Raw genomic sequence first — 18,176 nt, 5'->3', positions numbered from 1 at the left:
GACAGTTACATGGTTACTGAACACTGGGAATGGTCACACAAGACTTGTAATGAAACGTTCCCTGGTTATTGTATCACAGTGTAGTTCAGAGTGTTCCGTTGCCATGGCCAAAAGGCTAAGCAATAACTGTGTACAGCATGTTCTACTTAGCCTTTTCGTTCATGATCAAGCTGCAGCAGATACGCTTGTTTTACAGGGACCAGAGAAACCATTACATTGAATTCAGAGGATTACAGACAAGTTGATACTCGTTAAAAATGATAAAGTATAGTATAGTTTTGTTCTAGAAGTCTGTTTTAGTAATAGACGCTGGGATTGTTTAAAGTAATCTTAAATTGGCAGAAGGCAGTGTTCCATTGAATATCATGAGGAGAATAATGTATAATGTTTTCATGAATTTCATCAGTTTAAATTTGACTACATATTGTATTAAAATTTATATTAAATTTATAAGATGAATTAATGTAGGAAAATCAAATAACCTTATAAATAATTTTAATAAATAATTTATAGCAATATGCTTAATATCATAAAGATTTTATAAATTTAGAAAAGACTGAAATACCCTTGGAGAAATTAGAGATTTCCAAATTATTAAGCTTTTCTAAAATGATGGATCCTTGTTAATGAGACTGTAATGTGGATTGGCAGAGAAAATAACAAAACTTATTAAGGGAACATAATTAACACTAATGCATGCCGTTATTTCACTGATATGTAGGCCTTTTACACACACACACGATACTTTGTAGCAGTCTGCTTCTGTCACTGTCCTAATGGTCATTTTTATTTCATTTGGTTAAGTAAGTTTTTCTGGGTCTCAGTGATTTTTTTAAAAAATTTAAAATTGTCATCTTGGTTGCAGTTGATAAAGATTCTTTGATTTTCAAATACATAGAACTTTGTTTTATTGTTTGTTTTTGTTTTTGTTTTTGTTTTGAGACAGGGTCTTACTACGTAGTTCAGGCTGGCCTTGAGCTCACTTCGTAGCCCAGGCAGGTCTTGAACTCACAACAGTCCTCCTGCCTCAGCCTCCTGAGTGCTGGGATTACAGGCATGCGCCACCACGCCCGGCCATAGAACTTTGTTTTATTGTGAATTTGAGATCCCAGAATATCTGACAGAAAATTCCACAATTACTACAAGACTGAGAATACAAAATAGGGTTCACTGTTGGGGGCCAGCCCCAACACATGCATTGAATGTCCTCACAGTTCTTTGCTGTTTTCTGTTTCCTTAACACTAGAATGTAGTTGGCTTTGAGATGGAAGAAAGTTGCAGATTAACCAATTACATATATATTAAATGTTTACGGGGATCATCATTATGGATCAAATTTACTAAGGACCAGAACATTTAGGCTGTCAGTGTAATTTGTATATTTTGCCAGGTTTCTTGGCTCTCTCTTAGGTTATGTTGAAGAAGTATCTTTGTGAAATCAGTTTTCTATATTGATTTCATTCTAGCTGTTGTTTTCTCTTTTCTTCCCTGTAATGTCTCCCCAATCCATGTTTTTTCGTAGCCTTCAAGATGGTCAGCAAGGCCAGCAGTCCACAGCCCAGGTCAAAGTCCAGTCCCGTCCCCCTTCTCAGGCTGCAGTGCTCAGTGCTAGTGCCTCCTTGCTGGTGAGAAATGGGAGTGTCCACTTAGAAGCGTCACATGACAATGCATCTGCTGTAGGCGGTAGCAGTTTGCACGATGAACTTGGTATGCAGGCCTTATGTAATCTTGGTGGTACAAAACTTTCAATGTGGCAGATAATGGGTAACAGTGATTGCAATTCTTTCTTGAGATAGCTTCATTTTGGACCTATGTGTAGGAGCAGTATTTCTATAGGATTTGTCCTGTGTATAAGGAAAATTTGACTTATTTTTTCTTTTTGTGTGTCTGTACCTCTTTGAGCATGTCCATTATTAATAGGTGGTTAATATGTTAATAAATATACATTTTGGTGTTGTCTTAAAATGATTTGGGGAAGTTTGTTATTCCTAGGCATTTGTACCATGTGGGAAAATGATGATTTTTTAAAAATTGCATTGACTAAACTTTTATTTTTTTTATTTTTTATTTTTTATTTATTTTTATTGTTTGGTTTTTCTCCAGTACCGGGAACTGAACTCATGACCTTGCGCCTGCCAGGCAGGCGCTTTGCCGCTGAGCTAAATCCCCAGCCCCTAAAGTTTTATTTTTAAAAAATTCTTTGTACTATATATATAGGAAAGGCAAAATGTTTCTAATGGTTTCTTACTGTAGAATCTCTTAGGTATTCTATATTTTATATATATCTAGTAGTAGTAGGATTTATTATAATTCTAAATGCAATATTCTGAGGGTAATGGTTCTGTGCTAGTATCAAATAATAACTTTGTAAAGTTTACTTTTTCTAGTGACTGTATCTACAAATATATAAATAAATTCCTAAACAGTTAATTCTTAGAGAATGTAGCATAGTATACAGCCCCAGTAATACTACATACCCACTCAAATACCTGCTTTTATGGATTAGTATTTAAAGACTGGATTTCATACTGTTTTGTATTTCTGTATATGGTCCACCATTCTTGTGTTCAGAATGCACATTAATAGTGGTTTAAGTAAATATAATGAAGAAAATCTTGTTACTCAGAAATAACCATTTGAAAGCATTTACTCATACAATTTTATCAGTATTTGTCCTGTTTTTAACTGTTTTTTTTTTTATCAGTATTTGTCCTGTTTTTAACTGTTTTTACTTATGAAGATGAAAATCCAGTTGAAGCTTTAATTGCAAGGCTGTTGTAGTGTAAGTTGCCAAAATTTGGCTTAATAAAATTGTGTGTGCTATTCATTGACCCTTCTATTTTGTAAAAACAAATTACAGGGAGGCATTAATAAAGGTAAAATTAATAAAAAATCATTGGCAGGTCTTACAGAAACTTGAAAATGGTCATCTAAGATATTTACAACATTAGATTATATGGTGACTTTATATATTTCAGTGCCAAGACAGTAAAACACTTTAAATTTAACATGTTTTTGTTTTTGAGTTTGTCATTTGTAGAGGAAGAAAGTCTCTAAGGAGAATGCTGGCAAGGGAATAAGGTCATTGTTTTGCATAGCTACTTGTTTTAATTGAAAGTGGAATACTTTTTAGTTGTAAATATAATCAGTTGTGTAATACCAGTAATACTTTCTACCAGTTAACTTGCATGGACAAGGGTTTGTGAATCTGTGAATGTGAAGTTACAGTTTCTTAGTTTGTCCAATGGCCTTATGGTAGTAGGTTGGCTGAAGTGAAAAACTTCACTTTGATCCATTTCAGATCTTCAGACTTTTATCAGATCAGGGAAAAAATAAAATAGGTAATTTTCCTCAATAAAAATTCTTAGTCTGCTTAAAAATTAGCTAAGCAAGCATTCTTTATAAAGCTTCATCTTAAAGCCGTGTGTAGATTATTGGAAATAAATGTGTGTGACCTGTCTTGCCTTTCTGTAGATAAAAACTCTCTTCTGATTGGAAATGTAGCACTGAAATACTTTCGTGGCATGGTTTTTCTGTGTGATTTTAATTAACAGTAGTAAAATAATTCTGGAGTACACAGATAGGTTAGCCATGATGTTTGCTAACTGTAGAAGATTTACAGAGGATTGCTTCCTTACAAATATAGCTGCTTCTATAGAAAACTTAAGCATATACTTTCTACATGTGAAATAGATGTTATTATATTACATACATATGTATTATACATTTTCTTATGTAAACCATATATATATATATACACACACACACAGAGACACTCAAATTTATATTCAGCAAGCATAATTGTTAATCACAAGTTTAGAAACCAAATTATAAGTGATACAGTTTTAAAGGAAAAATTTGGATAATTCATTTTCTTGTAGATTTCATTCCCATGAAATGCTAGTTTTTAAAAAAAGCTCAAGTGACAGAGTGAAGGGTAAATTTTGATGTTAACATTTTTGAAAAGTAAATTTCCATTAGAGTTTCTCAAGTCTTACAGTGTAATGTGTTTCACACCTTAAGGTTTAATTTCATGCTGAGGAGGAGCCTTTTGGCAGACTTCTTACAATATTTCAGACTTTTTGTGAACTAAACTATAATAATGCTAAGTAAAACAGGCTGTGCTTCAGTGCCCAGGTTAGGCCACACAGAAGACCAAATTCAGGTGGCCTTAAAGATCTATTTTATTTTTGCTATAAAACATGGCAGTCACTTCCCATTTTTATGTTAATTGTACCTTTTTAATGAATACTAATAAATTGGTACAATGATGAAAGATGTCCCTAGAGCTGATAATTGTACCTTTATATGCAGCACAACATCTCAGAGAATACTAAATAGAATACTAAATTCTATTTTTTATCCATATTAAATGTTCTGATAAGATAATGGAATGAGAAATTGGCACGGGTGTGAAATCAGGGATGGCAGTGCTGATGATATACCTTGGCAAGTCTGTAAAATTTTAATTTTGTCTGTATTTGAAAAATTTAAAACTTCTTCTTACAGAATAGACAAGAAAGGAGCATAAGGGAGTTTTACATTTATCAATATATAAATATAAGATTAAATTTGGTTTATGTTTTATGGATTTAAAAATTGACACTTGAATTGATTTTTTTCAGAGGGTTTTTTGATTGTTTGCTTCACTGCTATACAAGGATTGATGTTATTCTTTGAGCAGTTTACAGCAGCTGCGGATATGAAGCGGGAATAAAATTTGGATGCTTTTAAGTATTTTACTTTAAAAAGCAGAGACTCACATGATCTGTAATGCTGTAGTAATTTTTATTAGCGTTAGTGCTGGCGTTTAGAGAATACTGTGCTACTTTGTACATTTGGGCTGTATCGTAAACACGGCTTGTTAATGCAAACAGAATCAGCGGACTGTCTGGAACATCAGGGTTTCGACTTCAATTTCCTGTGTTCTGATAGGTCCGTTTTCATTTATTTGAACAAAAAAAGTCTTTTCTTTTTACAACAGCTTTGATCTTGTCCTTTTTTGTTTTGAGTACAAAAATACGAAATTCTATTTTTTATTCTTTTGGGGAGGAACGACTACATATAACAACATATAAATAAAAGTAAAATGTTTATTTAAAGGATAAAAATGCTTCATTTTATCTAGAAGAAAAAAGTGCTGCATAAGAAATAGGGGATATATTGTACTTGCACAAGCTTTTGGTAGAATAGATATTTCCCCAGCCTTAAAACAGCGGTACAAGTTTATAAATACTGAGCAACATGTTGAAGAAAATTAAGTCTCTTGTAATCCCATCACTGAGAGGTACCCACTATGAGTATTTTGTTATTTTTTCTTTCTAGTCTTTTAAAATGTACACATGTAAATAATTTTCTAAAATAAGAGTTGTGATTCATTGTGTTTTGTATCTTGCTTTTTTCGCTTAGTATGTCTGAACATGCATGCATGTTACGATCGCCTTCTTTTAAATGGCTGCATAAAACTGTCATTTAGTTCTTTGAAAGGGGCACATTGTAGGGAATGGCAGAGTCAGACTCCTCGCTACAAATCTAGGCTTTGCCACTTACTGGCTGTGTGGCCTTGGGCAAGGTATTTCCTGTCCCTGTGCCTCAGTTTCCTAGTTTATTAAAGGGACCCAGTAATGCCTACTTTATGTTTGTGAAGGTTGTATATGTTAAATAAAATATGCAAAACAATTAGAACAGTGCATGACGGTAGTAAGTTTATTAGATGTTATTGTTATTACTAATATTGATAAGACATTTCTATATCATGATGCATTTAACCAGTTATCTAAGTTCATTGTTCGCCTTTAAGATGTTTCCTTGTATTTTCTATTATAGTAGATGCTGGGCAGAAGGTCCTTTGTGAAAGACTTTGGGTCCTTTAGGAAAGACTGTGGTTAATTCTTAGGATAAATATGTTGAAGTGGAATTCTCAGTCAAGGAGAATAAACATTACTGGGACACCTATAGGTGCTACTTTTAATTGCTTTGTGGAAAACTCACACAAGTTTATCTTTTTTTTTTTTTTTTGGTTTTTCTCCGGTACCGGGAACCGAACTCACGACCTTGTGCTTGCCAGGCAGGCGCTTTTGCCGCTGAGCTAAATCCCCAGCCCCACAAGTTTATCTTTTATCTAGCAGGATTTGAGAATGTTTTATCCCCACAAATGCAAGCTAAAAATAGATAAATTTTGTCTACTTCAACCTTTATCCCCTGGATAATGCTCAGAAGTTTATCATTGTTACTGTAGTACGTCTATAGAATATTATATCAATTTTGGATATGAGAGTTGCTTTAGGAATTTTACAGACAATAGCAGGGACTAGTTGAGATATCTGACGAGTGTCTTGCTAGTATATTGTAAAGAGTTCATTGATCACTGGACTAGGTTATCTGCCCTCTAATATTAAAGATTCTTAAAATTATTACAGTCCCTAATACATGCATTTCTTGCAGTATAGTTTAAACTGTTTAATAGATGCCTTAAAACCAGTGGCTAAAATAAAAAAGCAGCTTATATTTGTTATGACTGTGTAATGGGAGCTATTCCTGGTGCGTGGTTTGCTTTTGTTATTCTAACTGTGGCTTCCCTGCCTGGTCTAAAGTGATAGAGTGGTTGTTGAAATTTACCAGTATATATGGCCAGGGTAGGTGGGAGTGTGTTGGGTCAGTTGAGGATCCCACCTTTATCTTTGAGATTATGACTGGGAAAATGTGCCTTTCACTTTTCCCAACTATCATTGGCTTACACATGGTCACATGGCAGTGTCCAGCTGCAAGAAGCTGTCCTCTGTCTAGGCCAACATAAGCTTAACTCCAATTCAGGCAAAAAAGATATTAAAAAGCAGAAGAAAATAGACACTGGAGATCTGTCATCAGTATTTGCACATAAGATAATAAGGATTTTACACCAGTAAATAAGAATCATTGTCCTGCTGGAAAAATTGGTAGTTCAAAGAGAAAACATAAAAGTGAGTCCAGAGGAGTGAGCTGTGGGTCCAAAACCCAGCCTGGCTCAGAACTTCTACAGATTGAGAACTAAAAGCAGAGTCGAGACTTACTTTTTGTCTCTTGAGTTGTTTTGGTATCCATTGTTGGCAGAGTCTTAGAGAAAGAGACCACTACATGAGAGAACACTTTCTATAGCAAGTTAGAATTGGAGCTCAAAACTGCCCATATCTTTTAACCCATGAATTTTGCAAGTAACACATAATAATTCATAACTCATAATAATGGGTAATATGTTTAGATGCTAGATCTGCATTGATCTTTAATGGGAAATTTCAAAACAGTATATATGAGAATGATTATTTGTCTTGAGACATAGTATACATAACATTTTTTTTTTTCCTGGTACCAGGAATAGAACTCACGACCTTGCACTTGCCAGGCAGGTGCTGTGCTGCTGAGCTAAATCCCCAGCCCCCATAACAATTGTTTAGAAGAACACAGAATATACTCTTGGCAGTGGCCCTCCTTGGAGAGTGAACTTTATTTTCTATACTTTTTGGATCTTTGCTGAGTAATATTTTGAAACAAAACACCAAAACCAAAGGACAAATATGAGTATCAGTCTCCAAAATTGTGATTCATGTCTTGTAGGAATTTTACTGAGTACATATTGTCTCATACTTTTACTTGCTTAGACTTTTTCTCCCTCATTTTTCATCAGTTTTATGTGTATATAATTTAGATACAATAAGTGTCACCCACCTAACACGTACAGTTCACTGACTCCTATGAGATGTGCACACGTGTGAAACATGACAGTCAAGATGCAGAATATTTCCAAGACCTGCAAGGGATTTTCTGTGCCCCTTTGCAGGCCATCCCTTTTGCCTCTGGTCATGCCCAAGCTCTAACCTGCTTTCTATCATTAAGGATTTTCCTCTTCTAGAAATGAGTATAAATATAGTCACAGGGTGTCTGGCCGCTTGTGTTTAGTTTCTCACGTAGCGTGATGCTTTTGCATTCACATCTCTGGTTTGTTCCTTCTCTCTGCTGAGTGTTGCTCCATCCTATGAGTGTACTGCATATAATTTGTCCATTCACCTGCTGAGGGGCATTTGTGTCGTTCCTGCGTTTTGAGTATTGTAAATGCCCATAAATTTTTTGGAAACAAGTTGTGTATTCCCACCAGCAGGTTCCACCTGTTCTAAACCTTGTCAACATTTGTCATTATTCGCCTTTATAATTTTAGATCTGATGGGTTTATGGTGGCATCTCATTTTGGCTTTTTATTTCTCTTGTGACTAAGGATAATGGACGTCTGTTGGTGTGTTCATTTGGCATACGTAGATCTTCTGTGAGGTGTGTCTAACACTACTCATTTTTACAATTAGGCTCTTCGTCATCTTACTGCTGGAGTCTTAAGAGCCCTTGATACTTTATATTGAACTTAGTTTTCAAAATTCACATTTTTGTCTTTACATGGTTGCTGTTTTGTTTACTTGATCAGTCTTAATGTCATAGTATCATTGCCATGCGTTAGTTTACCATGGTAAGAAATTCTTGTCCGCATGAAACAAAATGTGAGCATGTGATGAATCACAGCAGAATATGAACTTGTGTACCTACTTTTGGGAAGGTCTAGCTGATATATGGGGATCTGTGAGCAAGAGTGGAGTTTTAATAGTGAATGAGGACAGATTGTTTTAAGTCAGATCTAGAGAACCAGATGTCATTTAGTAAAATATGTCAGTACCATATATACATCTCTGTTACCGTTACCAAGCAGTAGAAATACCTCTCTTTTCTTACCAGCCTCTTCTCATACCTGCCCTTTTCCATATTCTCCTGTTTTAAAAACCTAGTAGTGTAGTGTTGCCTGTTTCAGGAAGATAGACTGTTGTTAAATACTGAAACTTGAAATTACAAGTGATTTCCACTGTATCACAAGAATTAAAGAGCTTTTAGGAGCATGAGGCTTTGGATTGGGTCAGGCAAAGGTTGGCAGACTACAGCCTGTGATAAGTCTGGCTTAGCACTTGTTTTTGTAAATAAAATATTTATGTTACGTGTTTTATATACCTGCTTTATGTTATTATCCTGGCAGACTTGAATTGTTGCAGCAGAGACTAATGGCCAACAAAACTTATTTACTACCTGGCTACTCATAGAAAAAGTTCACTAGCCTGTGCTCTCAGAAGAAACAAGCTCATTGACCAAAACAAGCCCACGGACCTAGAAAGCAGCGCTGACCCTGAGTCATTTCTGTGTGTGAGGTCGGGATGTTACCTCAGAGACTCAGTGTTGCCCCTAGTAATGAGTACTGTCCAGGAATTAGAGCTGATCTTACGGGATTTCGCTCTTAAAAATACAGTAATAAGGGAGAGGGGATAAAAAAGAAACATGCTGTAATATGCATGTGTAACCACCCTTCAAGACGATTGTAAAGTACGTGAACTGCAAACGTACAAATAAGATAAAAATTGAAATACCTATGTAATAACGGTGATATCATTATAAGCACAATACTCATCAGCAGAAGTAGGCAGTGTTTTTACTTACTGTTTGAGTGCGAAGGTAGTCACTTAGCCGTGTGTGGTCCTCTTAACAATCTTTCAGAAACCACCAGATACCTTTACTTTCCATGTGTCTCTGCTTGCTTCATGGCCCTTTTTTGTCCTAAGAGTAATACTGGAAAAGTGGCAGGTCATTTAAGACAGGGTGTTAAGATTAGACTTGGGGGACAAAATGCATCAAGTGAACTGGAGGTCAAAGAAGACAGTGATCCACTAAATTGGATGCCTCCTTTTTTGCTACTTGGAAGATTAGAAGTAACCACCTCTTTCCAAAATATATAGCTGTCTTTAGAAAAACGGGTGACAATAACATTAGGAGTACAATAGGAGTTTCTTAGATGAACACTGTTCTTAAAATTCTTGATGCACCTAATCTGTGTCATGTGAAGGTTTTTGTTGATAGGACAAGTTTGAGAATCTCGTTTCTTCTTTTTGTCTTTAATCGGTCTTTTGCCAGTGTGTATTTAGAATTTGTGTGCTGTGCCATTCGTAGCTTTAGGTGAATGATTCACGTGTCCGTGGTCTTTACTCCAGTTCTGCTCATCTTCCTGTTGCTCATCCTTTATTTATTGACCTGTGATTACTTTGAAATTCTCTTACTCAAAAGAATGATTAACAAATTTCTGTAGACAAAATTCTGCATTGATTGTTGAATATTCAAGAACGAGAAATACTGGATACCTTTTTCTTTTTTTTTTTTTTTTTTTGAGATAGGGTGTCATTGTGCAGTGCAGCTGGCCTTGAACTTATTATGTAGTCCAGGCTGGTCTTGAACTCTGAGCAGTCTTCCTGCCTCAGCCTCCTGAGTGCTGAGATTACAGACATGTGCCACGACCATGCTAGCTATGTTTTTCTTTAAGGATGTTATCTTATGGTCAGTATGATTTTTATGAATGTGAAATTTCAGCTTCTAGTCACATTTTGTCAGAAATTTATTTTGTTTTCCTTAAATCATGACAGAGCCTTCCTTCAGATATAATTAATTATGAACTGGAAGTTGAATTATAACAGGACGGCTTAGCTTGTAATTGGTTCACATGAACAAGAAATTGCATTGATACTCTTTTATTTTGGTTTATATTAACTTAGTTTGAAATGCTTTTCTTAATGCAGGATAATGTTAAAATAGTTATAATAGAAGTACACTTTTCTTGTTGTTGGTGTTGCGTGGTACTGAAGATTGAGCCAAGGGCCTTGACATTGAGCTACATCCCCAGGCCTTTTAAATGTTTTTACATGTTGAGGCAGGGCCTTGCTAAGTTGTCCCGGTCGGGCTCAGGCTTGGGGTAGCTCCTTCTCAGCTGCTCGGTGTGCGGGGGTTACAGGTGCACGCCGGGCCCGGCGAGTGCACACTTGGTTTTCAATCTCACTCTAAACATGGTTATAGTCTTGATTTCAAATAAAAAACTACCCTAAATTAAGATATTTTTAATCTTTCTAAAACAACAGCATATATACTTATTTGAGTTTCAGTTATTTTTGAAGCTCCCTTTGGTAGGTTATTTGGTAAGTTAGTACATTAAAATATTACTAGATTTTTTGGTGAATCTTTAAGTTATGCATTTTGTGGTATAATTTTTTCCTGATTCACCTCTTAAGTCAAAGTTCTTGCTTCTAAGTGCTGCCCTATGCCATACTTAAAAATGATGTGGGATGTGAAACTTTCTCTGGAGCTGAGTTGGCTTCTTGTGCCATGAAGCCTGGTTACAGTGCATTTGTTCTGACAAGCGCCATGTGTATTCAAGAGCCTGGGCATGTTCCTAAAGTACAGTAGCCAAACACAAGCTTCTTAAGGAAGAAAATAAAACACTGTTGAAGTCATGCGCATCTGGTAAAGTCCCTTTTCTTAGACATGTTTTATGCTGCAGTTTAAATTTCTGAATGTTATCACTTGTTAGTTACTGGTTTGTATAGAAGCATTCAGAGTTGTAGATTTAGGTAGTAATAAAACTATTCAATTTGTCTAGCTCTCTTTCTGTGTAGAAAAACATGTTATTTGCTTTTATGTTTGTATTTATTTAAAATTTTATTTTATGTAAGTGTAATACTAAACATCTGTAAAAGACAACATAGTAAAATCACTTAATGTTCTTTCACGGTTCAAGTTGAAATTACAAAGACATCATCTTTAGTTGATTTTAATTGTATGTAAGTACTTGTAATACACTAAAATAGAATGTACAAGTCTTAGGGAAAACTTACTCAGAATACAGTGCAGTAATTTAAACTCCACTACGGAGTACAGAACTGACTTATTTCCAAAATACATGTGAATTGCATGTTACCACACAGAAGTGGATGCATTCCATTCTTACTGCACTTCATTCATAGTATAGCCAGACTCTCCCTGTTCTTCGTTAATCTGTGATTGTCATTTCACATAAGTTTATAAAAATTCAGTGTTTTTGCAATCTATATTATTCAATTAAAATCTATTCAATTTCTATTAGTGAAAGTTTAGTTGTGATAGCACAGCTAATCCTTGATGATCCATTATAAATAAAGAAAAAACAGTATGAAATTATAGTTTAAATGTTACAATTTCAGTTGAACCAATGTTCATTTTTTTTTTTCACTAATAATTTCTGCAACCCACTCTCCCATTGGAAGAGAACTGTCAGTAGTGCCTCTAAGAAGTAGGCTAATTGACAGCTTATATCATTTCATTTTTGTTTGTTATTCATGACTAAAAGGGAAGAGAAAGCAGAGTCTTCAGAAAATCCATGTGCTCAGTAATCCTTCCTTGGAAAAAAAATACAGCACATGAACTATTTTATTAAAAAAAAAAACTTTCTCTTAATTGATCTCAGGAGCAAATTATTTTGGCTAGAAAAAAATACTTCTATGGAAAATAGCATTATAAAATAAATTTACATATTTGTCTCATGACCTATAGAAAGTACTCAATCAGTCTTAATTATTAAAAATTATTTCTTCTGGACTCAGGCCTTTTAAAGGATGAAGTAATGTTTAAAATGTCCTGTAAATCCTTACTTATTAGCACATTATGGCTTCTTTTTTGTCGTTTCTTTTAAGTATTACACTTAAACTTTAAAAATTCTCACTGAGTCCTGTTTGCATAATAGGCATGGAAAATATGAGTTTTAGCCTTGCCATCAAGTTGATATTGATCTTTAAGGATGCTTCACATTTACTAACAACCTCAATAACTCTGGCTGATAAGGTAAAACAAAAAACTCAAGTTCTTGAAAAGCAGCCTGGATGCCCCATAGCTTGGTGCCAAATTACATATCTCATCTTGTTGCCCTCCTCGAAATTTATAGTAATTTACTTATAGTTTCTGCTATTGATATGGCTCCATAGGTCCTCAAAAATGCATTTAAGGCAGTATCCAGATTTTTGCAATTCTATTATCAGAAATCATTTTCTATGATTAAGTTCATTTTAAGGCAGCCAGGTGTTTGTTGTTTTTATTTGTGTGTTTCGGTAAGATAGACTACCTTGAAGAAAGTGCCATAGTGATAAGTATAGGGACTGCTGCAGTGGGGTCTTGTAGCTGAGAAGAGAAACTGAGCTGAATTCCCAAGAACTGTGGTTTTCTTTTTTTTAATCGATATACATTTGCAACCAGATTTGATTTCTAAACCTTTATCAGTTTGTAGAGATATTTTGATATGTAACAGTTGCTATTCCTAAATATTTCACAGAGCTCCTTGTTATAAAATCATACTACTAACAATATTCACTAAGCAGTGTAATTATCACCAGCATTATGTTTCGTTCAATTTCTTATACTTCCTTAGACTCATTTTAACACTTCATTTCCCCTCAAAAGTTTTTTCTTTGTCTTGAAGTTTGAACTACCTCAAAACTTAAGAGCCACTTACTACCTGCAAGAAGTGGTCAGGTGACTTTGAAACATTAGATTAAGTCATGTGACTACTTGGATGGGCGGGTAGGAGGAGAAAACTGGCTTAAATTACCCTACTATTAACACCTGATTATATATGTTGGCATCCCACCCCAGTGTCTAGCATTCTTTTTCAATTCACACCATGCTAAATTACATCCAGATAATTGTTTTTAAGATATTTTGAAAAAGGATGATTTTTTAAATGTAAAAAGCTATAAAATTTAGTATATCATGAAGGAAAACTTCTTAGAATGCTAACAGCTTTTTAAAAAAATCATTTATTTGCTAGGTAAGTTCTCTTCTACGCTCTATGAGACTGGTGGCTGTGATATGTCACTTGTGAATTTTGAACCAGCAGCAAGAAGAGCGTCCAATATCTGGTATGTGTGAAGACATGTTAGGAGTGTATATGTGTGTACATATATTTGCCATGCTTAAAGATTTTAAGTCTCAAGGAATAAAAGCTTGTTTAAAAGTTATTTATAGGGGGCTGGGGATACAGCTCAGCAGTCCAAGCACCTGCCTGGCAAGTGCAAGGTCCTGAGTTCAATTCTCAGTACCAAAAAAAAAAGAAAATTATTTATAGCATGTACTTGTAGTGTAGGGCATATTTTGAAATCTTATGCCCAGTAGAGGGGGTAACTCTATTTAACTTGTGCATTAATTTAAAAAATATTTTCTTGGTGCTACTGAGGATGGAAGCCAGGGCCTTTGCACTTAGCTACATCCCCAGCTGCCTTCCAGTCTTCTTTTTTCTTATTTTGAGAAAGGGTCTCGGTAGGTTTCTCAGTCGGGACTTGAACTGAAGATCTTCCTGCCTCAGCCTCTCAGAGTACTGGGACTACAGGTGTGCCACTACACCTGGCCCATTTCTTAAGTTTTGGGGGGCCATTTAAAGAAATAAGGTCTTCCAGCTGTTCAGTTGAGCATATTGATTTAGTCCAGTTAGATTCACTTTCAAAGCGTTATTAAATTGAGATGGGTATTAGCGGATTCTTAACAGCAGAAACCTGTGAGCGTGGAGGAATAAAAACACTTGTTACATTTAGTGTAATGTAGGAGAAGAATAATTTCTTGCATTATAAATGTGGAAAAGCCTCCAAGTTTGAAATCCAAACTTGACTGACCCATGGAAACTGAACTTTCATTTTCTAGGCTGTTTTATATGGCAGCTTAACTATGTTTCATCTGTAATGGTTCCAGGAAATGTATTAATTGCTTTCTTTGGGTCATCTCATTTAAACACTTTGAGAAGAACCTTGTGATCAGGTGCTCTTATGTTACTGATGAGAAAATTGAGGAATGAAGAAATTAGAGAACTTGTCCACGGTCTCAGTTTGCTGATGAAGAGACTTGGACGCAGACCCTGGCCCAGGTGCTGTGCTCTTAATCACGACTCTAGGAGTGCTACTTTACATGTTGAAGTTGACACTGAAAAGTGCAAATAGTATAAATGTCATCTAACTGTTAAGCCGTTTATTTTTCTTTCCATTGTTTGACAAACTACTTACTCTCTGACTTCTTATCCATTTTATTTTAGTGACACGGACTCTCATGTATCCAGTTCTACCTCAGTACGATTTTACCCACATGATGTGGTAGGTTTTTCACTATTTTTGAAACATGGTATCTTTTCAGATTTATATAAATAGCTGTACAAATCAGAGAAATTGATGAAGTTTCAAAATGTCAATTTTGTTGAAAACGGTTGCAAAGTTACCTTTGTTTCCTACAGCACATCTTTCTTAGTCGTCTGATACGAAACAAACAAGAAACTGTGATATGTATGATGCCCCTAAAATATTCATATTTTGAGGATATGTAAAGGTCCATTTACTCACCAATATCTGTAATCTGATTCTGCAATTTTTAATTGTGCTACTTGGTAACCTTACTTTAAGTATTATGATTTGGCTGGGCATTGTGACCCATTCCTGTAATCCCAGTACTTGGAAGGCTGAGGCAGGAGGATCGTTGTGAGGTCAAGACCAGCCTGGGCTACAAAATGAGTGCAAGGCCAGCCTGAACTGCATAGTGAGACCCTGTGTCAAAAAGACAAAAGAAAAGGTATTATGATTTGGTATAGTTGTAATGACATTACTGTATAAAAATTATGGCATGAGATACAGTATGGATAAAAAAATTGCTTTTGCCATCAAGATATATATTATATCTGTATCTATATCTTTATATTTATATATATCTTGGGAGGGGGACCTGGTTAACTAGAAGAGCTAAAGCGAGGAGAAATACAGTATAGTAACTTCTGCAGAGCCTCAGATGAGCAGTCTCCCAAAACAAAAGGAGGGGGGGAAGATTTAAAAGCAGTAAGAACAGTGATAGGACACTGCGTGTTGAAATGAGAGCTGAAGGGCTCAGATTTGTCATTAACAATGAGATTCATAGCTTACTGAGACATGAGCATAAACGTGACGGAGAAGTTACTAATGCTTCAGGGCAAGTGATTTTGATGGATTGCTAGCTATACAAGCATAAAATCTTAAGATTGCAAACACATTTCCAAACACATTTCCTAAAGCCTGTTGATTAATTTGGTTTGTTTCAGCTCACTTTCCATCGTGTTACCTCCTGTTCTTTCTGGTGAATATAGTTTTCCTAGGAGTGGACCAGAGTATTCAGGAGCTTTGATAATATATAAGCTAATTGAGTAATTCTGAGTCATGATTTAATTAAAACTCTTTCAAGTTTTCCAGTGCTGACTTTGTTTTAGCTCTCTCTCCCACAGATTCGGTTGAACAGACTGTTGACCATCGATACAGATTTGCTGGAACAGCAGGACATTGATCTAAGCCCTGATTTGGCGGCCGCCTATGGTCCAACAGAAGAAGCTGCCCAAAAGGTTAAACACTATTACCGCTTTTGGATCCTGCCCCAGCTGTGGATCGGCATTAACTTTGACAGACTCACACTTCTGGCACTGTTTGATAGGTGAGGATATAGTGTGATATGAAAGATATGTGAAGATTTTATTCTTAACTTGAAGTCTTCCTAACTGCACATTATCGTGTTACAAAATATTTCCTATTTTTGTCTTCTTGAGATTGATTCTCTTAAATCCATTAAAAACTTTTGTAATTGTAATAAATTTATATAAAGATACCTTTTTTATTATCAGTAACATTTATTCGACTGGTACTTGAAATACAGAATATGTGAAGTATTGATAATCTTATTAATGCTGTAGGTCATATGATCCGCAGTGTAGAAGTTACAAGAGGAAAATGTGGTTTCCCTGTTTCTTAGCTCTGCTACAGCGGTGGTTAAACACATTGATTGGGTTGCAAACTTGGTGACTAATAGCTATTTCTAGTCAAGATGGAATAACAGGACTAGATTTACCCTCCCCTGTGAACGTACAAAATGCATGAAACAGTGGTTTCTAAGACTTTGGAGGTAAGATAATGAAGGACAGTGATTCCTGAGAGATGGGGACAGATGATGTGAGCCTGCAGTTGCCCCAGGAACTTGAAGAGAGTTCCTGGGCTGTGACACAAGGCAGGAGAACCAACAGTCAAGCAGACTTTTTCTGAGTTGAGAACGTGGGGTCCTTGGAGACAAAAGCAGCTGGAGTCCCTAGGACAGACTATCTGATGAGAGAGAGCTGGCCAGACTGAAAATCTCAAGAGGTCTGTAGTTGGTCTTCTTGACTGATCAGCAGCGTATAAGTAAGTTCATATATTTGAAGAAACTGTTTGCTTGGGAGAATTTTGTCTCCAGAGTAGAGATGCATTAGCTTTGTGTGAGCACTACTTTAGAGCCACCTAGCAAATCATAAAAGCAAGACTTGAAGAGATCAAACTGTTTCCATGTAGCATAACAAACTCAGAGATTGATAGAAACGTAGAAATTTCTACGTTTCTACATTGTGGTGTAGAGGACACCCACCAAGTTTAGATTTCCTCTCCAGCATCCAGTCCAAGGTAACCAGGTGTGCAGAGAAGTAAGGAAACAGTTCTTTTTTTTTGTACTATTTTCTTTAAATTAAAAAATTTAAAAAAAAAAATAGAAGGAAACAAGACCTGTAATGAAGAGAATAGAAGAAACCAACCTGTGACACAGATATGACAGTTAGCAGAAATGAGTCCAAAACCCAATTTAAAGAGTTGAATACTACCATGTCTGGGGGCGGGGAAATGCACTGCAGGGCTGAGAGTATAGTTCTTGGGTACAACCCTTGCCTATGAGGCTCTGGGGTCAGTTCCCCACAGGAAAGGAGAGAAGGAAGAGATGGAGGGAAGAAGGGAAAGAGAAAGGAGAGAAAGAGGAAGAAAGGAAGAAAGGAAGAAAGGAAACAATGCAAGATGGAATTAATGGGTAAATTACATATTATAGAAAAAATGATTAGTGAACTTGAAGGCATAATGATAGAAACTATCCAGAGTGAAGCAGGGAAAAAATAAAAACAGAATCTCCCCAATCTCATTTCATATGAAAGGAACATGAAAACAGTCAGAAGCAAGCTTGTGACAACCTGAAGAGGAGACAAGTATAGAAGAAAACGTTTTGAAGAAATACTGGAAAACTTTCCAAATCTAATGAGAACTGTAAATATACATTCAAAAAGCTTAGTGAAGTCCAAGCACAAGAAGCCTGAAGAAAGCTACACCAAGGCACATAATTGCTCAGAGACAAAGATAAAATCTTAAAAACCACAAAGGAAAAGAAGAAAACATTTTATATGGAAGAACAAGAATAGGAAGACATTAATTTTATTGTTGGAAATACTGAAAGTCAGAAGACAGTCCAACAGTGTTTTTAAATTATTGAAA

General features: G+C 35.6%; 1 protein-coding gene across 3 annotated transcripts in view; it reads left to right on the top strand.

Annotated features, from left to right (window-relative positions):
* Positions 1–18,176, top strand: part of Pcnx (pecanex homolog (Drosophila)) — a 114,955-nt gene that overhangs the window by 35,088 nt on the left and 61,691 nt on the right. Inside the window, exons 7-10 of one of the 3 annotated variants that reach the window (XM_013507162.1) lie at positions 1,523–1,707; positions 13,676–13,766; positions 14,927–14,984; positions 16,133–16,335. In XM_013507162.1, the coding sequence (XP_013362616.1) occupies positions 1,523–1,707; positions 13,676–13,766; positions 14,927–14,984; positions 16,133–16,335 (537 nt within the window). Of the gene's footprint in view, positions 1–1,522; positions 1,708–13,675; positions 13,767–14,926; positions 14,985–16,117; positions 16,336–18,176 lie in introns of all 3 variants that reach the window. The other 2 variants (XM_013507161.1, XM_013507164.1) reach the window with 2 other exon arrangements.

Source organism: Chinchilla lanigera, unplaced genomic scaffold (genome assembly GCF_000276665.1).
Source record: "Chinchilla lanigera isolate Chin_1 unplaced genomic scaffold, ChiLan1.0 scaffold00122, whole genome shotgun sequence".
NCBI lineage: Eukaryota > Metazoa > Chordata > Mammalia > Rodentia > Chinchillidae > Chinchilla > Chinchilla lanigera.
Note: the sequence above shows the minus strand (reverse complement) of the source record. Positions and strands in the feature narration are given on the sequence as shown.